Source organism: Somniosus microcephalus, chromosome 19 (assembly GCF_052327205.1).
Source record: "Somniosus microcephalus isolate GS21.2 chromosome 19, FLI_Smic_1.0, whole genome shotgun sequence".
NCBI classification, from domain to species: domain Eukaryota; kingdom Metazoa; phylum Chordata; class Chondrichthyes; order Squaliformes; family Somniosidae; genus Somniosus; species Somniosus microcephalus.
Window position 1 is genome coordinate 45,789,076 of NC_141005.1, and position 26,666 is coordinate 45,815,741.

The 26,666-nt window shown below is 43.9% G+C and overlaps 3 protein-coding genes across 5 annotated transcripts in view; 2 read left to right on the forward strand and 1 right to left on the reverse strand.

Annotated features, from left to right (window-relative positions):
- Positions 1–9,000, forward strand: part of LOC147104407 (RBPJ-interacting and tubulin-associated protein 1-like) — a 22,021-nt gene extending 13,021 nt beyond the window's left edge. For both annotated transcript variants that reach the window (XM_085961743.1, XM_085961744.1), the window contains exon 3: positions 5,925–9,000. In XM_085961743.1, coding sequence (XP_085817869.1) covers positions 5,925–6,495 — 571 coding nt within the window. In that variant the 3' untranslated portion in view covers positions 6,496–9,000. The remainder of the gene's footprint in view (positions 1–5,924) is intronic.
- On the reverse strand, positions 8,825–21,906 carry drc10 (dynein regulatory complex subunit 10). The gene is made up of 5 exons (XM_085961742.1): positions 21,651–21,906; positions 18,453–19,244; positions 12,417–12,650; positions 10,888–10,959; positions 8,825–10,076 (listed from the first exon to the last, which is right to left on the reverse strand). The coding sequence occupies exons 2-5, from the start codon at positions 19,182–19,184 to the stop codon at positions 9,801–9,803; spliced, it is 1,314 nt and encodes a 437-aa protein (XP_085817868.1). The 5' UTR covers positions 19,185–19,244; positions 21,651–21,906; the 3' UTR covers positions 8,825–9,800.
- A 520-nt stretch (positions 21,907–22,426) lies between these two features.
- The window catches only part of tpcn1 (two pore segment channel 1), a 99,460-nt gene continuing 95,220 nt past the window's right edge, over positions 22,427–26,666 (forward strand). For both annotated transcript variants that reach the window (XM_085961740.1, XM_085961741.1), the window contains exon 1: positions 22,427–22,576. In XM_085961740.1, coding sequence (XP_085817866.1) covers positions 22,480–22,576 — 97 coding nt within the window. In that variant the 5' untranslated portion in view covers positions 22,427–22,479. The remainder of the gene's footprint in view (positions 22,577–26,666) is intronic.

The following is a 26,666-nucleotide window of genomic DNA, read 5'->3' on the forward strand; positions in this document are numbered from 1 at the left end:
TTCTTATTGAATCTGCTTCCACCACTCTTTCAGGCAGTACGTTTCAGATCATAACTGCTCATGTCGCCTCTGGTCCTTAGGCCAGTTACCTTAAATCTGTGTCCTCTGGTTTCTGACCCTTCTGCCACTGGAAACAGTTTCTCCTTATTTACTTTATCAAAACCCTTCAAGACTTTGAACACCTCTATCAAATCTCTCGTTAACCTTCTCTGCTCTAAGGAGAACAACCCCAGTCTCTCCATATAACTGAAGTCTTTCATCCCTGGTACCATTCTAGTAAATCTCCACTGTACCAAGGAGTTTGTCATTGGTTAGTGAATGAAGACTGTCTAGTGCTTTGCACTGAACCGTAATCTATTATTCCTAGTTTTAAAACAAAACTGAAGATCTTGCGGGAAGTTTCCAAAAGTGTTGTGTTGTGTTATCATCTGATAGGACACAAATTTGAGTGTGTGATTCATGGGGTGACACTGACCCAATTTGGTGGCTTTTCCTACCCATTGAACTTAACTCAAGGAGGCATAGGTGCAAGTCTTTTGTGCATAAGAAAAGAAAAAGGCAAGAAATTAAAGCTCATCTGAATTGTAGCCAGACTCTACAGCAGTATATAGTGTTTGCTTTTACAAATTACTTTGAATTTGTTTTGTTGAGAAATAACTTACTGGGGGGGGAAATTGTAGCGTCCATTTTTTAGGTGCTAATCGGCCACCTAAAGGTCAAATTGGGTCCTAGGTGCGCGCTCACACTTCTGACGGGAAGTGTGCCGGATGCCATCATGGTACAGTAGTTTACACGCGCGCACTGCCAACAGCATGCAGAGCAGGTAGATTATGACAGCAATCATATAGCTGATTTGACGCCAGCGCTGCCATTTTCGAACGTCATGCTCCAGCCAATGTGCTCTCTTAATCGAACATGCGTTCAAAGGTATGAAGGACCCTCTACCTGCACTACTTACAGGTTAGTTGCTGGATTATTTCTTCTGGCTGCAGGTACAATTCAGCATGTTTTTGGAACTTTCCTATACTTGTCTAAACTTTCAATAGTCTATAGGGAGTGGTCTGGCTGGTGCTGAAGTAATTTTTTGGTGGTTTAAAGGCTTGTGCTAAAAGAAGTTACTTCCGGACATGGGTGACCTGGTAGGCCTTCCACTTGGAACTGAGCATGACTGGGAGAATGAAGTGAGGCCACGCAGAGCAGGACAAGATGCTAGAAGAGGGAGGAGAACGGCTCTCTGCAGGAGGCCATATTCGCCCAGGGTCTTTAGCGAGCAATTCTCTTACCTGAACTTCAGCGTGGACCAATGCATGAGACTTCTTCGCTTCACTAAAGATGTTGTGACTGAAATCTACCAACTGCTATAGCCACAACTGCAACCACACTGCATGTGGCTACCAAGGTGACTGGCTCTGAACTTTTATGCGTCTGGCTTCTTCCAGGCTGTTGCTGGAAATATTAGCAACATATCGCAGTTTGCAGTACACTGCTGCATAAGGGAGGTCACTGAGGCCCTCTATACAAAGAGAGACAGCTTCATCTCATTCCATCTTGCCAGAGACAAGCAGGCAGAGTGAGCACGAGGGTTTGCTCGGATTAAAGACTTCCCCATGTTGACTGCAGCTCATTGCTTTGCGTGTGCCTCGTGAACTATGCCATTTTCCTGAATCGAAAGGGATTCCACTCCCTCAGTGTGCAGCTGGGGCGCGACCATAGCCAGCGCATCATGCAGGTGAATGTCTGTTATCCTGGCAGTAGTCATGATTCCTTCATTCTGCGGCAGTCCTCTGTGCCAGCTGCATTTGACCCACCATGGCGATTCAAAGGCCGGCTACTGAGCGACGAGAGTTATCCACTCGTGACATGGCTCATGACTCCAGTCCGGAACCCACACGCACGTGCACAGCAGGCCTACAGTGAGCGCCATGCTGCCACAAGGGACATTATAGAGCACACCACCGGCCTCCCCAAATAACGCCTCCGCTGCCTGGACTGCTCTGGAGGAGCCCTGCAGTACTCAGCTGAGCAGGTATCAAGATTTGTGGTAGTATGCTGCATGCTACACATCCTGGCCATTATGAGGGAACAGTCCTTATCGGGCGAGAAGCTGCGGAGCAGGAGCATGATGAAGAGGAGGAGGAAGTGGACGAGGAGCAAGTGCAACAGGACGTGGAGGAACGGGAAGAGGAAGGGAGGATACAACATACGTAGAGAGCCCCTTTCTGCCCAGGTTCTATGTGATCAAATAATTCATGAGCGATACCAGTAACCTCAACCACAACTCCCCATTCACAAACACATCGTACTCTTACCGACAACAAAAAACAAAAGCCACCAGAAAATGCATATTCCAATTCAAATTTATAAATTAAATCATGACGCAATGCATACAAAAATAAATTAATCGCCCTTGCGATGCCCCTTCCCATGATGACCAGCACTGTCTACTCCATGGATGTTAAAAGATGCAGGCACGCTTGTCCTCCTCCAGTTGTTTGCTGCTGCCTCCTGTCATGCGACACCTTCTGCAAGAAAGAGGGAAGTGTGTGTGTGAGTGTCGTGCAATATGTTTGGGTGATGTGGCTGTCCTGGTTGAATAGCTGCCAATGTGTGTGAGTTGTGGGTGTGGGGCTTGCAACAGTGCTAAGTGTGTGAGGGTGAGGTGAAGCATATGAATATTAGGGTTCAGTCCTGACTGATAGAGATTGTTGGTAGGTGAGTGATGGGGGTGGAGTGAATTGAGCAGTGGATGAGGCTGTTGGTGCAGTTAATAGGATATGCCATTTGAAGATGAAATCACTCACCTTGACAACGCATATGAGATCATTAAACTTCTTCCTGCATTGCATCCATGTTCAACGAGCAACATTCTTGACATTGACATCCGCCGCTATTTCTTCCCACTGCCTCCTGAGTATACAGGACATCTCGCCTCCTTTCCACCAACAAGGCCTCCAGTGCATTGTCTGAAAACCTTGGTGCATGCTCTCTGGCATGTACATCCATTGCGCAAAGTATCACAGCACTGATTCAGTTTTGAAAATACTCCCATCACTTGTTGCAGCCACAGTGCACTTCCCCTTTAAGACATGCAGGCTGCCTTTAAGTAGCGCTTGACACTTGCGATGTCGGGGCCCCTTGCTGATTCGTGCAGCCAAAGAACAGCGTGGGTAGAGTTTGCACTCATTTAACGGGCACGGGTTAATCGTGCACCACGATCCCTGTGCCCTTTTTCAAGTCATATCCAAGTTTTCTCCCAATGTCTTTACTTTCTTTACAATTGGCATTTTGTTCTTCTTTCTTCTTAGGCAGTCCCTCGGAACCGAGGATGACTTCCACATTAAAAATGAGTTCTCAGGTGACTGATGAGTCCAATGCGGGACCTACAGCCTCTGTCACAGGTGGGGCAGACGGTGGTTGAAGGGGCGGGTGGGTGGGGTGCTTGGGTTGACGTGCGCTCCTTGCGTTGCCTGCGCTTGGCTCCCGCTTGCTCCCGGCGAAGAGACTTGAGGTTTTCAGCACCTTCTCGGATGCTTCTCCTCCACTTTGTGCGGCCTTGGGCCAGGGATTCCCAGGTGTCAGTGGGGATGTTGCACTTTTTCAAGGACGCTTTGAGGGTGTCCTTGAAGCGTTCCCTCTGCCCACCTGGGGCTCTCTTGCCGTTCCGGAGCTCCGAGTAGAGCGCTTGTTTTGGGAGTCTCGTATCGGGCATGCGGACAATGTGACCCGTCCATCGGAGTTGATTGAGCGTGGTCAAAGCTTCGATGCTGGGGATGTTGGCCTGAGCAAGAACACTGACGTTGGTGCACCTATCCTGCCAATGGATTTGCAGGATCTTGCAGCGGCAGCGTTGGTGGTACCTCTCCAGTGCTTTGAGGTGCCTGCTGTACATGGTCCATGTCTCTGAGGCATACAGCAGGGCAGGTATCACTGCTGGTCTGTAGACCATGAGTTTAGTGCCGGGTTTGAGGTCCTGATCTTCAAACACTCTCTTCCTCAGGCGACCGAAGGCTGCACTGGCACACTGAAAGCGGTGTTGGACTTCATCGTCGACGTCTGCCCTTGTTGACCGTAGGCTCCCGAGGTATGGAAAGTGGTCCACGTTGTCCAAGGCCTTGTCATGGATTTTGATAATCGGGGGGCAGTACTGTGTGGCGGGGCAGGTTGGTAGAGGACCTTTGTCTTACGGATGTTTAGTGTAAGGCCCATGCTCTCGTACGCTTCGGTGAAGGTGTTGACAATGGTTTGGAGTTCGATCTCCGAGTGAGCGCAGACGCAAACGTCATCTGCATACTGTAAGTCGATGACAGAGGATGGGACGACCTTGGATCTGGACTGGAGGCGACGGAGGTTGAACAGTTTCCCGTTTGTTCTGTAAATTAGCTCCACTCCAGTGGGGAGCTTACTGAGAGTGAGATGGAGCATTACAGCAAGGAATATTGAGAAGAGCGTTGGTGCGATGACACAGCCTTGTTTGACCCCTGTTTGTACGTGAATTAGGTCTGTGGTGGAACCGTTGGTCAGGATCACGGCTTGCATGTCGTCATGAAGCAGGCGGAGGATGGTGACAAACTTTTGAGGCAGCCGAATTTGAGGAGGACACTCCAGAATGCCTCACGGTTGACAGTGTCGAAGGCCTTTGTGAGATCAAAGAAGGCCATGTACAGCGGTTGGTGCTGTTCCCTGCATTTCTCTTGTAATTGTCGTGCGGTGAAGATCATGTCCATTGTGCCCCTTAGTGGGCGGAATCCGCATTGCGACTCTGGGAGGAGCTCTTCGGCCACTGGGAGAAGGCGATTGAGGAGGATTCTTGCAATGACTTTCCCTGTGGCAGACAGCAGGGAAACTCCTCTGTAATTACCGCATTCAGACTTGTCACCTTTCTTGAAGATGGTCACAATTACGGCGTCTCTGAGATCCCCTGGCATGCTCCCCTCCTCCTTCCAGATAAGAGAAATGAGTTCATGAATTCGCGCCAGTCGTGCTTCTCCACCATGCTTTAGTACCTCGGCGGGGATTCCATCTGCTCCTGAGGCCTTGTTGTTCTTCAGTTGTCGGATGACCTTTTCAACCTCATGCCGGGCTGGGGTTGTGCTGAGATGGTGGCGGGTAGCATGCTGTGGGATGGAGTTGAGGACACTCGCGTCGAAGAAGATCTTCGACGTGCTCCTTCCAGCTGGAAGCTTTTTGTACGTGTAAAAGCATAGAACAACCTTTGGGGGGGGTGGGGTGGGGTGGGGGGGGAGAATGGCCAAATCATTCCTACCAAATTTAATTTATCAAGTATTTTTTGGATTAGAAAAGAATCCTCCTCATATAAAAGCCAAGTCAAAGTAGTTTTGTCGTATTCTATGGTAATTCTTGCATCATGCAATGAATTCCAGTTTAGAGATGCCTTCATTGACTAATCTGCAGAAATATAGTGATACACTAGAGGGCACTACTATTATAGTAATTCTTTATTCAAGTAATGTAGCCATGATTCGTTCTCAATTTAAATCTAGTTATTTTCAATCATAGTACCGATAGCTTTTAATATCTTGAGGCCAGTCACATTGAGCAGTCTTGCCAAGTTACGTGAATCATTAGTTCAGCATCTATGTTCTTAATGGTCCTAGCAAATTTTTCGATGACCCAAAGGGACAATTTCAGGAAACGTTCTGTTTAATCCAAAGGAGTGAAGTTTATCCTGTATCACGTGAGGAAAGCCATCTTGGAATATTGGCTAAGAAATTTGCTCATTGTTACAAAACTTTTTGTAAATTGCAAATGTAGAATAGTACAATCCATCCATCCATCTATCTTAATAAATGGACTCCAGGCAGAGCTAGGACAGCTGGAGTGTAGTTAAAAATATTTTGTAATTGACCTCTGGTGTATTTATTGAATATTATATTCTGTTCTCTTTATTTTCTTCTTTAACCAAGGTTAAAATGCTGTATACCCAGCTACTGTGACGAGTCTCTTTTTGGCCCAAAGCAAGAGGACCCAGGCTGGGAGGCACCGTGGGCTGCAAAAGAAGACAAAGTAAAGATTCGTCCACTCCTGTGGACTCCTCCAGTGCATAAAATTAGCTCAAATGCATTTTGTTCCAGTAGCAAACAGTTCTCGTCTGCCAAAGGAACTCCAGTGAAACCGCTTTATCCAGCCACAGGAGAATATTCTACTGACTTTATCGCTGAATACAGAGGTAAAGCAGATTACTGGCAGAGGCCAAATAGCGATAACGACTCTGCTAATGACACCCCTATTCCAGGAAGATCACAGTCTTTAACTAGGATGCAAAATGCTAGAAAAAGGATTGTGAAAGCAGATTCCATACGGAATACTCCTAGGAATGCGGAGCAGTTGCAGAGTAGGCCAATTTCAGCTTTTGCTGTACTCTCAGGACCACAGCACTTCAATAGACCGAGATCAGGTAGTCTGTCGGATTCTGTTTCATTCAGCCAACCCAAGACCACAGGTTCCATCAAGTTAAATCCACCCTGGAAATACTAAAGCTGAAGTTTTATGGGATTGGGGGTGTAAAGGAGGATGAGGTATTTCTGAAGCCACTTTGGAGTAGGGAGGTAGCTGCATTTTCCGATTTCCAAGGACCATGAAATAATTATGGTGTTTTTTGGTTGAGTGGTCAAAAATCCTACTAATTATGAATATTTTTCAAAAATCATGTTCATTTAAGTGAGTAGGCAAAACTGTGGCAAATGGAGTTCAGTTCGAGGAAGTGTGAGGTCATCCACTTTGGATCCAAGAAAGACAAATCGGAACTTTTTCTTAATAGTGAGAAACTAGTAACTGTGGGGGAGCAACAAGGTTTGGGTGTCCTTGTACGCAAATTATTAAAAGCTAGTGGATAGGTACAAAAAATAATCCAAAAGGCTAATGGAATGCTGGTCTTTATCTCACGGGGGCTGGAATACAATGGGGAGGAAGTTATGCTTCAGTTATATTGAGCCTTGGTCAGATCCCATATTGAGCACTTCATTCAGTTCTGGGCATTGCACCTCAGGAAGGATATGTTGGCTTTGGAGGGAGTACAATACAGATTTACCAGAATAATACTAACCTTAAAGCATTAAATTATGAGGACAGATTGCAGAAACTTGGCTTGTATTCCCTTGAGTTTAGCTGGTTCAAGGATGATCTAATTAAGGTGTTTAAAATGACAAAAGGATTCGATAGGGTAGATATGAAGAAACTAATTCTTCTAGTGGGGGAATCCAGAACAAGGGGGCCTAATAAAATTAGAGCTAGGCCATCCAGGAGTGAAATCAGGAGGCACCTTTTCACACACAGGGAAGTGGAAACCTGGAACTCTCCCCAAAAGGCTGTGGATGCTCGGTCAATAGAAATTTTCAAGTCTGAGACTGATAGATTTTTGTTAGGGAAGGGCATCGACAGCAATGGAACAAGGGCGGGTAAATGGAGTTGAGGTGCAGATCAGCCATGATCTGATTGAATGGCAGAACAGGCTGAAGGGGCTGAATGGCCTACTCCTGTTCCTATATGTTAGTTTTTAGCAGAATATTTTCATAATGAAAATGAATTGATTGTTCTTTCACTGCAAGTGGAAGTGCAGGATTCACAGACTCTAGTTGGGGAAAATGCAATACACAGCAACAGTGATGCAATGTGTTGCCATATTAAAACTCCACTCTTGTTCTTTCCCCTTCATCAGATCACTCCGATTTAATAATCTACTGGCACTAATGCACAGTAAGGTTCCCAGTCTAGTGATGGTCTTGATGAAAGTTGCAGCAAGCTTATGATAGAATGGGAAAGCCTGAGTAGCGCGTTCCAGGCCTGTGCTTTAATTAGCTCTTGGTCCGCTAGTCATTATAACAGTATCTGACCACATTAAACAAAACATAGGGCACCCAAAGGGCAGAATGGGCAAAGTAATGATAAAATAACAGAGCATGCCTAAGTTTTTTAAAGGATATGTACAAGTGGAACTGTCTTAAAGAGCAGAAAATACTGTTCTTCCCCTCTGTGACGTTTACTCAGGAGATCATGGGCTGTGATCAATGCTGCCCATCCTTGATGTCATTGGAACAGAGCTTTACTTAGCAAGGATTACATTTTTATCTACCTATACCAGTACTACGCAGCCTCTAGGGATTTCCTTAGATTATAAGCCACAATTTATCTTTCTTTATATTAAAGTATTTTCTTTTCTTCCCACCTTGGGGTAAGCGCTGGCCTTTGTTTAACATCTATCATTCCCTCCAACAATTCAGAGATGTGTTCTAACTTTTATACATGGTTTACTGCAGTGTTCCTGTTTATTAAGTGAATATTATTGTTCAGCTTGGCTCAGTGGTGCTCCTGCCTCGGAGTCAGAAGGTCATGAGTTCAAGCCCTACTGCAGGATTGAGCACATAATTGTGGCTGACACTTCAGTGCAGTACTGAAGGAGTGCTGTATTGTCAGCTGTCACATTTTTGGAAAATACATTAAACCAAGGCCCCTTCTGCCTGCTCAGGCGGCTACAAAAGATTCCACAACACTGGGGAGTTCTTCTGGTGTCCTGGCTGACTTGTCTCATTGCTGTTTGTGGGCTCTTGCTGCGTGCATATTGGCTGCCGTGTTTGCCTACAGTTCATTGACTATACAGCACTTTGGGATGTCCTGACAATGTGAAAGATGCCACATAAATGCAAATCCTATCTTTTTCTTTCATGGTAAATTGTAACTTTATAACTTTGCAAGTTCCCAGCACAAAAGCTGACTTTTTAAAACCATATCTCGTAGTTTGAAGCCTACCTATACATTTTAGAATGGAACCCACATTGAAATCAATAAATCATTTATTAAAATATTGTAATTTTTTTTTGCTTTTTACCTTTATTGAATACAATTATGATAATGCACTTGTGCCCAGTAATTGCTTATGTACATTTAAAAATTATACAATGTAAATGATGTTTGAGTTATTGGCAGAAATGTATATTCAAGCAAATTTTTATTAAACCAAATAAATTGAGTCACTTTGTGAATGAATCTTTTTCTCTTTTGTGCATCATTATATTTGTACGTGAATTGTCGCATGTTTACAGACCAAAGATTAGGTGCATTTAAAGAGTGGTGCATTTTATTAGATCTTCAAATATATTCGCATATCTCCTGCAGCATTATTTGCAGGTTGAGGAAGTCTGGCTGCGCAGACTGGCCTGGTGAGAATGCCATGCCAAGGCTTGGTATGAGGGTGGGTACCTAATTGAGATTGGGATGGTTGTCCAGCAAATGGGAAGTGGGTTCATTTACAAAAAAAATAAAAAAAATTTAAGCCTGGGAGTAAATAGAGTTGCAGGTAATTTCTCTCTCTCTCTTATTTCTCAGAGCACATGTTAATCCATTCCCTTCAGAATTCACAACATTTAAAGTAACACTATTATTAAAAACTTTTATGTTGTGGTGACTGTATCTTGGAAAATATCTTTCGCCACAGTGTTATTGGGTAGAATTCTTCTTGGTAGAATGTGATTGGGAAGAATGTTTTTCTCCAATATGCTGGTGAATAATGAAAAGTAGAAAATAAGCATTTGGGAGAAAAATACACCATTTGACCAATGACAGGTTAAGTGTCAGACTTGCTGGTCATGATGGGTGCGTGTGTGTATACACAGACACATACAAGAAAAGTTAAAGATTTCTTTTTTGGAGGCTATAAGATATGTTAACGTGCATACAGTAATAATAATGAAGGAAATGTTTCCATAATTTACAAAAAAATTTGGGAGGATGCATGCTACTTTTATTTTTTTCACACCTTTCTTTCACCCTGCCCTTTGATCTCGCTTTCATCTTTTCCTTCTGCCTTTCCCCTTCTTCTTTTTCTTCTTCAATGATTTCATCAATTGGCGCACTTTGTATCCTCTCCAGAAAGACTGGATGGTGACAGCTGCTCTTGCCATGAGGTATACTTGCTGTTCCTTGGTCTTTCTTTCCTCTTCCTTTTTCTTTCTGTCTTCTACAATCTGAATATATTCTGATTCAAGCATGTTGACCTTTTGTTCTAGCTCGAAGAGCAGAATCGTTTCTTCGTTGTGTTTTTTAACGAGGTGTTCATATTCATCCTGGTAGAACACAAATTTTTAATACGTTTTAGTAATCCATTGGTATTAACACTGCATGGAGTACTTGGTGATTATGGACACTAACAAACATTTTTATTGTATTTAAATGTAAGCCCAGTGCAAATGGTATTTGATTCAAAGTCTGTTAAATTGACTTGGTGACTTTTTCTTTCCCCACTACAACCTCTGTCAACCAACATCAAGAAACATCTCCCATGAGTGACAATAGTTCCATACTTTAAAATCTGATTGGATGATTGTGTATTTAGTCTTCCATTGCAGATTTCTCTCATCATTCCTGATTGAGATGGGACAGATTGCTCTGCCAATCCCTCTGTATTGCAGGGTGCTCAGAGGCATGTAAGAGCAGCCTGGATTAACCTGGTCTGCTGGTGAAGAGCTTTACCAGCAGCAACATCTTTTTACTTCAGTGGTGAACTTGGTATTTGCTGAGTATGTTGGTGTTTTTACAGGAAAAAGATGCATGTGTTAATTATGTTTCCTATTATGGCACAGACTCCTGCAAGATCAAATGTTTCATTGTGAAAATTCATACAAGCAAATTCAGAGAAAATTCTTACTATGCTGTACCAGTCAGTTATCTGCTTTGGTGCCAATATTAACTAAAGTGAAAGAATCGTCAAACTATTAATTAGAAATCTATTATAACCTCTACTGCCCATTTTTTCTTCTATCAAAAGTTGCATTCTTCCTACAAGACACTGAAGAACACTAACTTCATAGTTACTGTACAAAGAGAAAGGAGAACATCTCTTGGGGATCTCTCATGATCCTTTGCAATAAAATATACCTGCTTTTCTTGTAGGTCAGCATCATACTTCTGGATCCAGTTTTCAATCTCTGTTTCAATTTTGAACTTTCGCTAAAATAAGCCATAAAGATGTGATGTCAAATTCAGGCAACACAGAAAAAGTCCAGATAACTAGAAAATGAGTTGTTATATTGAATCCTGTATTAATTATTATTAAGCTGCTAACAGCAATCAATAATATTGAACATAATAGTTTTCTGAATTAGCTGGAAAATGCCCCACAGTATCAGTAATGCAAAATAAAAAGTGGTATTTTACTGATTGGTTTATCTTCAATATTATAATCAGTTTTGATTCTCGTAAATAAAGTTATAACAGTAGTGGCAGTCACAAAAGTTCTTTATTTGAGGTCATGGTGGCAGCGATAGAATACGCATCTATTTTCTTGAGTTTATTGTGACCGCTGATTTTTGGAATTTGCATGAATAAGAAATTGAATGCAAGGTAACTGCAAGAGTGAAGAATTACAGAGAGGGAGAGAGGAAATTGCATAAATTTATTGTACGAACGTAAGTGTTGGAATATTAAAAAAGGACTTGCAGATAATACAATGGATGGTAGTCAAGTTTGCTTTGCCACCTACTTCAGCTGGGAATTGAGCAGGATGGTGTGGGTCCTGAATTCTTCCACAGCTGGTGATCTGGAGTTGTTGGGTTTTTGCTGGTTTGGCTGATTTTTATTTTGCTAATATATAGAGTGCTAAATATTATTTGATAACTGGTTTACTACTGAATCCTTACAGATACAAAGAGTTCAATTACTTTTTCTCCTCTTTTATTCTAAACCTCCTAACCACAAATCATTTTTGCCTGTATATTTCTGGCATGTTCTATTTTTATTTCAGATTTCTGACTTTTGAAGTTTTTCTTTTTTTATTCAGGCTTTGTAGATATTAATAGATATTTGGTGTTGATGTGTAAGCTAGAAATACACCTAGAATTTTTGAAGCTGGCAAGTTGTAGTTCCAGCAATTTGCTGACCAGTTTCTCCCCGAGTGCTCGTGACGCTGTTAAATACTTTCAGAATTCATGTCATTCTGCATTAATGCATATTTTTTATATGCTCTCACTAATTTTGTTCCATCCCTTGAAGATGTTAACTCCTTGTTGGAGTCTCATAGGCACCAGTTACCCTCTGATACCTCAACCAAGTGACGAGTTATGAGCTTTGACTATTGGTGTCGGGAGCTATTGAACTGCAGAGAGCATCACAGCTGAGTCTGATTATTGTATTCACCTCACAATCTCAGACATACCCCTTCAGTTCAGCTGAAATCAGCTAACTCAGCAGTTTGGAGTTTAAACCTTCCTAGTCTGTATGAGCTCAGTGCTCACTGGCTCAATCCAAGCTACTATGGGAGAGCTTGTATTTTTTTTAAACTTGGGAAATCTACATCTGGCCATCAGAAATAATTAGGTGTTTCCACAAAAATTAAATTGTGTGGTTGTGCTACTTATTTGATAATGAAAACGGGAGTATTTGACTGTTGTTGGAGCGTGAAACTGTACCTTTCTTAAAGCTAGCTCAGACGTTCTGTGTTCTGTTATCGTGTTGTTCAACTGAATTCGGAGCTGAGATAGTTCTTCCTGGAATTTGGCAACTCTCCCTTCTGAATCTTTCTGGTCGGCTAGCTGTTGTTTTTCTGCATCTTGTTTAATCTGATGAATGTAATCTTCTGAGAACAAGTCAAGTTGAAGCAGGTTGTTTTTCAGCTTCCGAATTATCTCATTCTTCTTCAACATCTGGTCATGCAATTTAAAGTATGCATGAGGTTAAAGATACAATTACATAAAATATATTTTTTATTGTACTAAACTGTTTTTTAAACACAGCTGGTGAAATATACCACTGAATGTAATGTCCTATACCCTGGCTACATCTGTAGGGTAACCATACAGACTTAGTCCTCCAATTTCTCTCTCTCTGATTTACAGTCACCTGTTTGCACATATAGCTACAGTGCTTGCAAATACAAATGTAATTGCAGCTGTAAGACTGGAAGATACATTCTAATGCCCTTTTACCTTAAAACCCTACTTTAAATCTTGCTCAGACTGCTGAAGTGAAAGTGTTCACACTGACAGCCATTTAAGTGGAATGGATTTAGGAAGTTTTGTTCTTTCTCAATTTTCTCTCGTTATTTCTTTCCTGAAGGTGACCACTTCTATTCTACAGATGGTGTTAGCTCTCTGGAAACTTGACCAAGTGGCTATTCTTTGGAGGGAAAAAGGAACATCCCAGCCAAGTATAATCATGTCTTCACCCTATGCCCACATACCTATATTTCCGACAGTATCCATTCCCTGGGCTGGGGTGCTACAGTTGGTTTTAGCAAACATTCTCTTTGGCTGACATTGGCTAACACACTGCAGCCCAGAGATCCTGTTTTGTATGGCTGTGCTACACAATGGGGTTCTTTAACTATTGAACTATAAGAATTCAAATTTAACTTGCTAATGGCAACTTGGCTCCTGGTTAAGCAGCGCCTCGATTTCAAAATTGTCATCCTTGTTTTCAAATCCCTCTATGGACTCGCCCCTCCCTATCCCTGTAATCTTCAGCCCCACAACCCCCCCAAAATATCTGCTCTCCTCTAATTCTGCCCTTGAGCATCCCTGATTATAATCGCGCAACCTTTGGTGGCCGTGCCTTCTGTTGCCTGGGCCCTAAGCTCTGGAATTCCTTGCCTGAACCTCTCCGCCTCGCTAGCTCTCTTTCCTCCTTTTAAGACGCTCCTTAAAACCTACCTCTTTGACCAAGTTTTTGGTTACCTGCCCTAATTTCTCCTTATGTGGCTCAGTGTCAAATATTTTATCTTATAATACTCCTGTGCAGCGCCTTGGGATGTTTTACTACGTTAAAGGCACTATATAAATACAAGTAGTTGTTCTTCTTGTGGATCCAAGGGGATAACATTAAAATTAACTAAGTAAAAGATAAGTAAAGGATACAAACATTAAAGGGATCCAAATTGCATTAAATAAAAATCTGGTATACATAAATAATTAAATAATAAACAGAGAGAGATAGTGATATACTATATATGAGTAGAAATTGCAGTCGGAGGCGAACCTCGAGTACATCTCCGACCCGCAAAAGAATTACGAAAGTACCTGCTGGCGGCCAGGCTGCGAAAACCTGCGGTCTCAGGCCTCGAGGCGGAGGGCAACGTAATATCTCATGGATCCCATGGACACAGGCGGAAGTGAACCTGGGATCACGGGGGACTGGTCCTCCAATTAATAAGCAGAATTCATTTTAATTATTTACGAGGGGAATCCCCTAATGAGATGCATTATATTTGCTAAACTCATTTCATACAGTGTATGTGCATAATTTAGGATATGAAAATGTTTAATAGCTTAGAAATCCCCTTACGCTGATGCAAACAGGTCCTGTACCTGCTTGCATCAACTGTAAGACTTCCGTCCGCAATCGCTGGCCAGTTGGTGGGCAAATAGCCCGACTCTGCACCAGCGATTGCTTGTTCGTGGCCCGCGCGGATAGACTGTCAATGCGTACGTTGACAGGCCGCAAGTTCCGGATTTCGCAAGCGCATGCGGAAATCTCGAACTTGCGGTGGATTTCAAAGGGGATACGACGCTGTACTCAGAGTACACAGTCATACATGCCGCAATTTCAGAGCCATAGTTTGTATGTGTGTGTAGATAGACTTTTAAGCATAATGATGGGACAGCTAAGACCCATTGCCTGCAATTTCTGTGCCATGTAGGAACTCCAGAACACTTCATATGTCCTGGATAACCACATCTGCAGGAAGTGGCTCCAGCTGCTCGAACTCGTGCTCAGAGTTTCTGACCTTGAGTAGTGGCTGGATTCACTATAGGGCATACGGGAAGCTGACAATATACAGGAGCGCATGTTCCAGGGGGTGGTCACCCCGCAGCTACAGAGAGTCCAGGAGGAAATCAAGTGGTTGGCCATCCAGCAGGGTAGGAAGAGGCAGGCAGTACAGAAATCCTCCGGGAGTGTGCCACTCTCAAACCGGTTTTCTGTGCTGAATACTAGTGAGGGTGACGACACCTCGGGGAGTGCAGTATAAAGCACGTCCACGGCACTGTGGAGCAAATGACTGCATGGGGGCACAGCAAAGTGTAGAAATGCAGTGGTCCTATGGGATTCGATAGGGGGATAGGCAGGTGTTTCTGCAACCACCGATGTGAGTCTTACATGGTGTGTTGCCTCCTGGTGCTAGGGTAAAGGACATCACTGAGAGGATGCAGAACATTTTGCGGGGGAAAAGGGAACAGCCAGAAGTCGTGGTCCATGTTTGAACCAATGGCGTAGGTAGGAAAAGGGCCGAGGTCCTCCAGACAGTTTCAGGAGTTACGGAGGAAGTTAAAAAGCAGGACCTCAAAGGTAGTAATCTTTGGATTGCTCCCAATGCAACGTGCTGGTGAGTATAGGAGCAGTAATATAAGACAGGTTTAACGTGAGGCTGGAGAAATGGTGCAGGAAGGAGGGCTTCAGATACCTGAGGCAGGAGGGACCTGTACAAGATGGACAGGTTGCACCTCAACAGGGCTGGGACCAATGTCCTCGCAGGGAGGTTAACTAGCACTGTGGGGATGGTTTAAACTTATTTGGCAAGCGGAAGGGCACCAGGATGAAGCATTAAAGAGGAGATACAAGGTGCACAGAGGACTGGGAGAGACAAACAGCATTAGAATAAAAAGTAGTTCAGAAATAGGAGGGGTCAGACAGGAGGGGAAGTTCAAAGCAGACTAAGATGGATTTAGAGTGCATGTACGTAAATAAGGTTGGTGAGCTGCAGGCACAAGTAGCTACCTGGGATTATGATATAGTGGCAAAACAGACCTGGCTCAAACAAAGGGAGGAATGGTCAATGGGGAAAGAGCAGGGGAGTGGGATTAATTGGATAGCTCTTTCAAAGAACTGGCACAGGCACGATGGGCTGAATGGCCTCCTCCTCAGTTGTATCATTCTATGATTCTAAGAATTGTACAGCTGCCAAAATTTTAATGAATAAAGTTGGCAAACAACAAAAGTAATATAGTTCTGAACAATTTGATGGTGAGATAACAAAAAGTGAAAGCAACAACTGCAGCAGAGCACTAAAGCAAGTTGTTTTACTTCAACACAAATCCCTTACATTCTGCACTATGCTCTGTAGGGCTGCTTATGGTAACATTATGGATGCTTTTAGGGGAGGGAGGAATGGGGGTTGGAAACAAAATTGTTTGCCTCTCTCTTTGTTTCTAACAGAGTGAGATGACCAGTATCTTGCCCAGACCAGGTTTTGCTATCTCCATGGATTGTGAACTTGAATGTAACCTACGGATGTCAGGAAAATAGGTTGTGGACTGGCTGATTATCCAGATGGTTGCTAGATTAACATAACCATGAAAACTAATTGATGCTTTTTATTACCGTAGTCTGTATATTTACATGATTATTCTATACTTATCAACTGCTGATATCCTTTGATATGTTAACTTTTCTTCATTAAAGGGATCTTTAAATAAACATATCATTCGCATTTAAAAAAGTTAACTAGCATCCTGTTGGGGATAACATTAAATTTGATTTGTGAGTTTTTACAATTGGCTGCACTCAAAATGTTAAAAAAAAGTTAGTTGTTTTTGGTGGTCAGAGTTAGGTGCAGTTATCAAACCCACAGGAAATAGCTATACAGTACAGCAACCCGGTTCATTATCTGCTGAACCGTTGCTTAAATGCTGCTTATCTATTTATCTGCAGAAATGTTGCAGTATCAAACAGCTCCCACAGAACGTTGATGTACTGTGTGAGCAATAGCTAGCTACTGACTGATTCATTACTGAACAGTCAACATGTAAATCAAAAGTAGTTATTGCAAACTAATGTGGCTGAAACCACTGTGAAATTAAAAATTGAGTATTCTGAATTGAAACATAAGTTTATAAGATTGCTTCTAATCAATGTGTATTACTATAGTGAAGCCAGAAATGCATGTACAACAAATTGTCACAGTTTGGGGTTCCGTGACCATTTTTTCCACTAAAAAGATTTGGACACAAATTACTTTAATATGTTTTGTGCAGAAACTTGCCTAAATCATAGTAGTTTGCCCAGACATGCTGGGTTGGCCATCCAAAGGCAGAAGAAAGGTGATTTTAATGTGAGATGGTTAGTAGTTTTGTACAGATTGCAAACAAAGGCTCGGGCCTAGAAATTGGGTTTTGGCTTAGCCAGGGCTTTAGCGCCGGAAGTTAGTGCCGGCGCTAAGTCCCCTGCGCGCGCCAAAAATTCAGTGGCGCCGCGCCCAAACGGCTGCCGGCGCTACTGAAGGGTCTTTGCAGCGGTACATCGGCGCTAACTGCCGTTTCGCGCCGCAATTCCGGCGCTGCGGCACCCGATGCGGTGCGGCAGGCTGGGGACGTGCAGGCCTCCTCCTCCCATTAAGGAGGAGCTGCCTGCACCTGGCCGCGGCCCGCGCAAATCAGCTTAAAAATGAGCCCGGCACCTCGGACAAGTGCCGGGCTTGCATCTGTTCCGGGGGGGGGGGCGGGGAGAAGTCCGGGGAGGGAGCTGCGGGCAGGCGGCCGGCGGGAAAGTGGCCGGCCGCCGCGGGGCCTTTAATGCGCCGGCGCAAACTGGAGTAAGGCACCTCTGCCAGAACGTTGCTTGCGGCTGCCACGGGCGAGGCGGCTGCAACTCAATTTCGGAGTTCGGGCGGGTTACCACGGCAACCGGGACGCTGCGCACACCGATGACGTCATCGGTGCCGGCGCAGCGCTACCGGTGCAACGCCGATTTAGGGCCCCAGGGAATTTTTAAACTGGCCATAACTCTGGCGCTAGTCCCTCTAGCGCCTCAAAAGCGGCGCGAAGGCTAGTGAATTTCTAGGCCTCGTTCTTTAACAATATTTGACTATTTATGACACATCTAGCAACTTGGTGTTGACAAATTTATTTGATTGCTGCTAGTTTTTGACGGGATGCTGTTTAATTGTGCAAGTTTTTATGTGCTCTAAATTTAGGGGTCTGAATTACTGTCTGTTACAACTTATGGCATTTTTTTGCTGAGGTAGCACAAGACATCAGATTTATAATTGGGAACGGTAGCATAGTGGTTACGTTACTGGACTAGTAATCCAGAGGCCTGGACTAATAATCACGACAGCTGGGGAATTTAAATTCAGTTAATTAAATAAATCTGGAATAAAGAGCTAGTATCAGTAATGGTGACCATGAAACTACCGGATTGTCATAAAAACCCATCTGGTTCACTAATGTCCTTTAGAGAAGGAAATCTGCTGTCCTTACCTGGTCTGGCCAATATGTGACTCCAGACCCACAGCATTGTGGTTGACTCTTAACTGCCCTCTGAAATGGCCTAGCAAGCCACTCGGTGTACCAAACTGCTACAAAGAAGTATCACCACACGGACTGCAGCGGTTCAAGAAGGTGGCTCACCACCACCTTCTCAAAGGCAAGTAGGGATGGGCAATAAATGCCAGCCTTGTCAGCGATGCCCACATTCCGTGAACAAATAAAAAAATTTTAAATGTAAGCGTTTACCTCATTTTCTTTATCTTGGATGGCTGTTGCCAGTTCTGCCTCCAAAGTGGCAATAATTTCTGTGTTTTGCTTATCTCGCTTTAGGATCTTTTGCACAAATTCAAACTTTTCTTTTTCCTCAGTGGGGGTTATCAGAAGTCTCTCAAACACAAAGTCTCTCAGTTCCATTAGCCCCACAATGAGATCTACACAGATGCTTCTTCGGGCTTGACGTTCTGTTTGGATTATTTGACAAGCTGAGGGATTCCCCTGAATGAGCCGGAGGATGTTTTTAACTGAGCTACCAAGGGCCTGCTTAAGGATTTTAATATCCTTGCTTTTCGCTGCTTTGCTTTTTACTTTGTGCCTTTTAAGATAATTTTCCTTTACAGGAGGTGCTTCCTCCTGCAGTTTGCTAATAGCAAAATGTAGATGTTGCTCCAGTCTGCCATGCTCCCTCATAGCACATGTCAACTCTAAACCAATAGCAACACTGAACCTGTTGAGGTTGTCAGCTATATGTGGAAACAAAGTGACTCTTTCTATTTTCTCAATGGTCTTTTCAATGACAGAAATAATCCTTTCCGCTTCAATTGATGCAAGCTTTTTTCTAACTGGTTCCAAGATTCGCAGTGCATCCACTTTGGGCGCCGTCTTTTGCATGGATACATCATAATCAATTGTGGCTTTACTGACAGTCTCTATATTTGTGATTTCTATTTGAGGACCCTGTACGATGGCTTCAGTTGCCATTGCTTCCTTCTTCAGTAGATTTTCGTCATGAGATCTTCAAATCTGCAGTGGGCTGTATTGCTGAAACATAACAATATATTTTCTAATGTTGTCTGTGGCGGTGTTCTTTTCAAAATTTTTCCTTAGAATCATAGATGGCTACAGCATAAGGAGACCATTCAACCATGGTGTCTATGCCATTTGCTACAGCAATCAAAAGCTAAACCCAGTGCTCTGCTCTTTCCTCGTAGCTCTGTATCTTTCAAGAGTAGCAGCAAACCAACATGTCTTATTTTTTAATTAGAGCTGAACAACTTTAGACCTTAACCACCATTTTCACTCAGGTAGTAGGTGCTGATAATGGAGACTGGCTGTACCAGAGCCACTGGGAGTGGAGGAGGTGTGGGCTGCTGCTTCGGGTGGGGATCCCCTATTGGAACACTGCCAATGGGATTGTTCACACCCTTGGGGTCTACCAACGTTTCTTCCACCACATTCCCAGGCCATGGGAGCCTTCTTCTCTTTGCCAGATTTTCCATGTTTCCCTTCCCCTCTGCTATTCTGCTGTAACCATTTACGTATCTTCTGGACCCATCTTTTGTTTCTATACTTGTCCAATTATCATATCCTTTTGCCTTGCATCATCATCCCTTTTGTCATTTAATCACTTCAGTCCTTCACCCTATTACGGAACTGCCTCTTTTGTTCTTTCCCTGTCCCCTTTTTCCTGACTCGGTACTTGCTTAAAAACCTGTTCAACTCGAACATCTTCCAGCTCTGAGGAAAGGTCATCGACCTGAAACATTAACTCTGTTTATCTCTTCACAGAGCACATGCTGCCTGCTGAGTGTTTCTTGCATTTTCTGTTTTTATTTCATATTTAAGCACCTGCAGTATTTTGCTTTTGAATTATTTTATCATCTTCCAAATTCGACTTGATTTTTTCCCCTCATAACCTCAAATTATTTGCATATAAAGAAAGACTTGCATTTATATAGTGCCTATCACAACCACAAGATGTCCCAAAGCACTTCACAGCAGTAAGTGCTTTTGAAGTGTGGTCACTGTTGTAATGTATGAAACACAAACAACAATATGATAATAACAAGATAATTTCTTTAGCAATGTTAGTTGAGGGATAACCATTGGCCAGGGAACACTCCCCCTGCTCTTCTTCGAAATAGTGCCATGGGATTTCTGGCGTCCACCTGAGCGAGCAGATGGAGCATTGGTTTAGCATCGCATCCAAAATACATCACCTCTGACAGTACAACAATCCAGTACTGCCCTCGAGTGTAATTTTAGATTATGTGCTCAGGTCTCTAGGGTGGGACCCATAAACTTCTGACTCAGAGGCGAGAGTGCTACCACTGAGCCATGGCTGACACACAAATAAATTGGGGTACAGACAGGGGATACAATATTGTTAGGTTGATTTTTTTTAAACCATGTAGAAAGCATATCAGAGAGAGTGCATTTAGTTTCTGCATCAGTGAAGTAGATGTAGACAACATATATTATATCAAATGCTACTGATCTACTAAGAGTTGTATAGTAAGAATCTAATATTTGGGAGAGATTCATTAAATATACAATGAAGTAACTTACAATAAAAATGCACTATAGTGAATCATATTGAATTACAATGTAAAATAGGAACATTTTTATAAATTTGGTTTTTACAGTTTTTCCCCTTTCACCCTCCATAAACTTAAGCTCATCCAAAACTGCTGTCAGTATCCTAACTTGCACCAAGTCCCGTTCACCCATCAACTCTGTGCTCACTGACCTACATTGGCTCCCAGTCTGGCAACTCCCTTATTTTAAAATTCTCATCCTTGTGTTCAAATTCCTCCTCCTTGTGTTCAAATTCCTCCATGGCCTCGCCCCTCCCTATCTCTGTGACCTCCCCGGCCCTACAACCCTCAGCGATCTCTGCGTGCCTCCAATTCTGCTCTCTTGCGCATCCCCTTTTTTTCCAATTGCTCCACCATTGGCGGCCGTGTCTTCAGTTACCTAGGCCATAAGCTTTGGAATTCCCTCTCTAAACCTCTGCTTCTCTATCCTCCTTTAAGTCACTCCTTAAAAACCTACCTATTTGTCCTACACCTGTCCGAATATCTTGTTATGTGGCTCAGTGTCAAATTCTGTCCTGTGAAGCACCCTGGGAAGTGCTATATAAATGCAAGTTGTTGTTTGCTCTTAGATGAAACATACTCCCACTTGAGGAAATTAAACCTCCATAAGTTGGTTTCCACACTAAGAAGGTTAACTGTATTTGTTCGAGTTGTCAAGATAAAGGATACATGTATTAGCTTTGCTACCACAGTCTATGTGTGAAGAACCCTGTCAAGACAGGGAATCGTTTAAAGCGGGAAGAATTAGCCAAAGTTTTTTTTAGTACCCAAGAGTGACATTTTGTATTGATTTTCAGATCAAAACAATGTATTGTACTCAGTAACTATCTATCTATAAGAAAGAACTTACGCGTTGCAGTGCTAGGCCTAACACTCAAGATGCAAACAATAAGGCAAGTTGGTCAATCATGATCAGTGCCCCGGAGTACAGTGGCTTGGTCTGACACAAACTACGGACTCGGGCAAGGAGGATCCATTGTTCCAAGGCCAAGCATGTCATTTTGGAGTCTGCTGGTTCCCAAGGACACCCTGCTCAGCTCTCGTTCAAGCAGGATGTTCACCGGGTGGCCACTAAACTCTTTGTAGTAATTGGCATCCGCAGGCACTTACACCTCACCCGCTTGGGACCACGATCCAAGATGCAGAGCTCCAGCCCACTTCAGTGGGATGGCAGATCGGCCGCTTCTGCTCTCCACCGCTGACTGGCGGTGGATCCCTTCCCCTCAGCAGACAACTATCGGTTCGGGCTTCTTTTTCTCTGCTCCCTCCAGGAGAGCTCGCAGAAAAGCCTTTAATGTGGTTTTAATTGTTTACGATGCGGCCTAGCTCTCTCTTCCGCTGTAAAAGCGCACTTACCGACCTCCCTGCTTGCGTTTGTTAGCGTCAGTTATTCCGTTGCTAAGAGACAATGCGACCTTTCCCCTCTGACCTCGTGACCTCCGCAGCTTTTCAGAGCCGGAGAAAAAGGAGACTCGAAAGGGGCGGGGCGTAGATCAAACCTGATGGACGCCGCGCTTTGATTGACGTGTCTTTGGAGCGGGCGTGTCGTGCCGACGGTCTCTTTGGACCAATCAGCGGCCAGCGTAAAGGCAGGACTCCACCCCCCCCAATCCGCGTGAAGTTCGGTTGACCGGCAGCGAGCGAGTTGTCGGACGTGAACGGGCTGCGGGGAGACGGCGATGGCGCTCCCTGTCGACGATGACGTCCCTTTAATCTTGACAGACGACAACACGGGGATCGGCGCCGACCCAGACAGAGACGAAATCCCCAACGAAAGTAGGAATTACGATCGGTTACACTTTTTAATGTCAGTGCTTTCAGGGACGCAACTTCCTTGGCCCCCTAGCAGACGGCTTTAGCCGTGCGGCGATCCCGATCTACATCTTGTTTGCCGTTTCATTGAATCAAGTTGTGTGAACGCCATGAGACGCTGCTCAGTGTAATTTCTGAGCCCTCCCAAAAAAATATGGCGATAACTCACTGGAATCTAGGGGTTCGTGTCAACCAGCAAATAAAAACAGAACATTGTGGAAACACTCATCAGGTCAGGCAGTGTCTGTGGAGGACGGTCAGGACTGATGGTGCAGAGCGCGGGTGGGGGTGGATTACATGTGTCGTAGGTCTGGGGTGGAGGGCGATTGATGCACTTTATGAAAATATACCTCAGCAGTCTTTGCCATAGAATCAGAGATTGATAGAGCACAGAAGGAGGCCGTTCGGCACATCGTGCCTGTGCCTGCTCTCTGAAAGAACTATCCAATTAGTTCCACTCTCCCTGCTCTTTCCCCGTAGCCCTGCAACATTTGCCCCTTCAAGTATTTATCCAATTCTCATTTGAAAGTTATTATTGAACCTGCTTCCGCCACCCTTTCAGGCAGTGCATTCCAGATCATAACAACTTGCTGTAATTCTCCCCATCTCGCCTCTGGTTCTTTTGCTGTTATGCAGATGTTTGTTTTTCAGATTGTAACTGTCTACAATGCGGAGTTTATTAATAAAGAAGATGGTACTGTAATTGCTATCATTTTACAAAAGCAAAATACTGCGGATGATGGAAATCTGAAATAAAAACAGAAAATGGTGGAAATGCTCAGCAGGTCAGGCAGCATCTTTGGAGAGAGAAACAGCGTTAACGTTTCAGGTCGATTACTTTTTGTTCTGATGAAAGGTCATTGACCTGAAACGTTAACTCTTTCTCCCTCCACAGATGCTGCCGGACCTGCTGAGTATTTCCAGCATTTTCTGCTATCATATTGCACCTGTTTACAGCATAAAATAGCAAGGATTTGCAGTGCATTTAGGGATTGGGTCAAGTTTTATTGCGACTCATTGATCTTTCAACACTTATTCATCATCTCTATACTTTCACCTATATAAAACTAATTGCTATCAATCATTAACCCACCTGTAGCTTAAAGAACTCTTGCATAACTTGTTTTTAAAAAATTCTCCCCTTCTGAGTATATGCCTGGTAGAGATGCGCATTGAATAAACACTATGAGGCCCCTGAGATTGAACAGCCTACTGACTGAAAGCTTACACCTGAAAAAACATAGAAGTTTATATCACAGAAGGAGGCTTTTTGGCCCAACTTGTTGGTGCTAGCTCTTTGCTAAAGCAGTCCAAAACTATCCCCACCGCCCCACTCTATTCCCCTTTGCCATAAAAGTTGCAATAGTCTCTGCCACAGCCATTCCCTGTGGCAAAGCATTCCATGCTCCAATTACTCACTGCATAAAGACATTTATACCAACATCTCTCCTAGTAATTTTTAAAATGATGTTCATTCGTCACTGACTCCCCAGAGAAATTGGTCAGTCAAACCCTTCATAATTTTAAAAACCTCTCTGCTCCAATGGAAATACTCCCAGTATCTCAACTCTACCCCCATAACTATAGTTTATTATCCCTAGCATCAACCTGGTGAATTTACGCTGACTGCTTTCAGTGGCTTTAATATCATTTCTGTAATATGGGTCCTAAATCTGTACAGAGTACTCTAACTACAGCTTAACCAACATAGAAACGTAGAAAAATAGGAGCAGGAGTAGGCCATTCGGCCCTTCGAGTCTGCTCCGCCATTCAATATGATCATGGCTGATCCTCTATCTCAAAAAAATCATAATTACTCTTATACTCTGCCGTTATTTATAAAACCCAAAATTTTATTGGCCATTTTAATGGCTTTATCTACCTGCACTCGCGCTTTCAGGGAATTATATATTTGATTCCCCCAGGTTCCTCTGTTCATCTACATCAATTAAGTGTATACCCCCAATCTTTGTTTTTTGTCCCAAAATGTATTACCTCACTGTTAACCACGTCAAATTGCATCTACCACCTGTCCACCCATTCCACTAACCTGTCTTCCTGAACAACAGTAACTTACATTTTTATAGTACATTTTATGTAGAAAAACATCACAAGCAATGTTCCCTTTAAGTTGCGGCTTTTGAGGTCCCGCGCAGGCGGTGAGCCGGCTTTTAAATGCCGGATTTTTGAATGGGCCACGCTGCCCAAAAAAATTAGAGGGAACATTGATCACAAGGCGCATCACAGAAGCATAATTAGACAAAAATTGGCACTGAGCCAAAGGAGGAGATATTAGGAGGGGTGACTAAATGCTTGGTCAAAGGGGTAGGTTATAAGGAGGGTCTTAAAGGAAGGGAGAAAGGTGGCGAGGCAAAGAGATTTGGGGTTGTAATACCAGAGCGTAGTGCCAAGACAGCGGAAGGCACGGTCGCCACAGTTGGGGCAAAGGGATCTCAGGAGGCACAAGAGGCTGGAGTTGGAGAGTCGCAGAGCTTTTGGAAGGCTGTATGGATGGAGAAGGCTACGGAGATAGGGAGGGACAAGGATTTGAACATGAGGATAAGAATTTTAAAATAGAAGTATTTCAGGGACCAGGAGCCCATGTAGGTCAGCGAGCACAGGTATGATGCGTGAATGGGGACTAGGCATGGGTTAGGATATAGGCAACCCGAAGTCATCAGCATATTTTGAGAATTTTGGGGGGAGAAATTCAGTATCACCACGTTTGGGGCGCTAACTTTTGAAAGCTGGGAAACTTAGCGCCAGGCGCTAATCAGTCCCAGCTTTTTCAAAATTCAGTGTTTGCGCTCCAGGAAGAAAATGGAGTGCTAAATCATGCGCTCCACTTCCTTCCTGGTGCGCTAAAGGATGCAGGCGGGGTGGTAGTGGTGCAGCGCTGCACAATGGGCCATACAGCGCAGCCGTGAACTGAGCCGCCTTCCCTCCCTTAAAGAGAAGGGCCATCGCTGCAGGCTCTGCATTGGGACCAGTCAGCTGGTCCCCGACGGCAGCCGCGATCCGGCCCGATCAGCCCCATGCACTGCAGCAGAGTGCTGGGCTGATCGATCGCGGCCCAGGAGCAATCGAAAAAAATCACTTGAAGCGTTGTTAAAATGTTTCTCTTGCCCACGCCAACATCCCCTTTTATTTGCGCCTCCGAAGCTCCCGGCCTCCCGAACAACGCCTCCTGCAGCTGCCGGTGTTGTCGCCCGGTGATGCTGCAGGGGGCGGAGCCGAAGTTCAGGTCCGGGGCGCTACCCGGGTGATGCTGGGTGTAGGAGATCGTGGCGTAAAGTGTTACCGCCACGCAAACCTCTCGGCCAATTTAGCGGGAGTCGTTCATTTCGCCACGTCCGGTCAGTAAGTCATTAGCGCCCCGTTAACACCCCCTGAAAGTGATAACGGGAGGTGCTAAGGTACCGAATTTCTCCCCTTCTGTTCCTTATACCCAAGTCTAAATCATCTATAGGTAGTGAGAACAAAAGTGGACCCAACACAGACCGCTGGGGTACACCACTTCCAACCTTTCTACTATCCAAGCAACAGCCATTTACCCTAACTCTTTATTTGTTGTCTGTCAACCACCTTTCCATCCATGCTGTTACATTTCTTCTTCACCATATACCTGAATCTTTCTAACAATCCTCTTTTGAAACACCTCCTGAAATTCCATATATACTACATCTATGGCATTCCGTTTATCTATCCAAGCAGTCACTTCTTCGGAAAAACTCTCTTAAATTTGGCAAACATGACTTGCCTTTAACAACTCTGTCCTTGATGAACCCATTTCTTAATGCTCAGTAGTTTTATCTTGAATTATGGATTCTAAAAGTTTTTGTACAAATAATGTTAGCCTAACACTTCTGGTTGTCCTTCTCTCCTTTCTTGAGCAAGGGTATTACACCAGCCACACTTCAGTCCTACAACATAATTTGAAGTTTAAGGAGGTTTGAAAATTGTAACGAAGCCTCTATTAATCCTTCTTGGACTTCTTTCAACAGTCTAGGGTGCATGCCATTAGAGCTTGGTGACTTATCCATCTTGAGTTTTG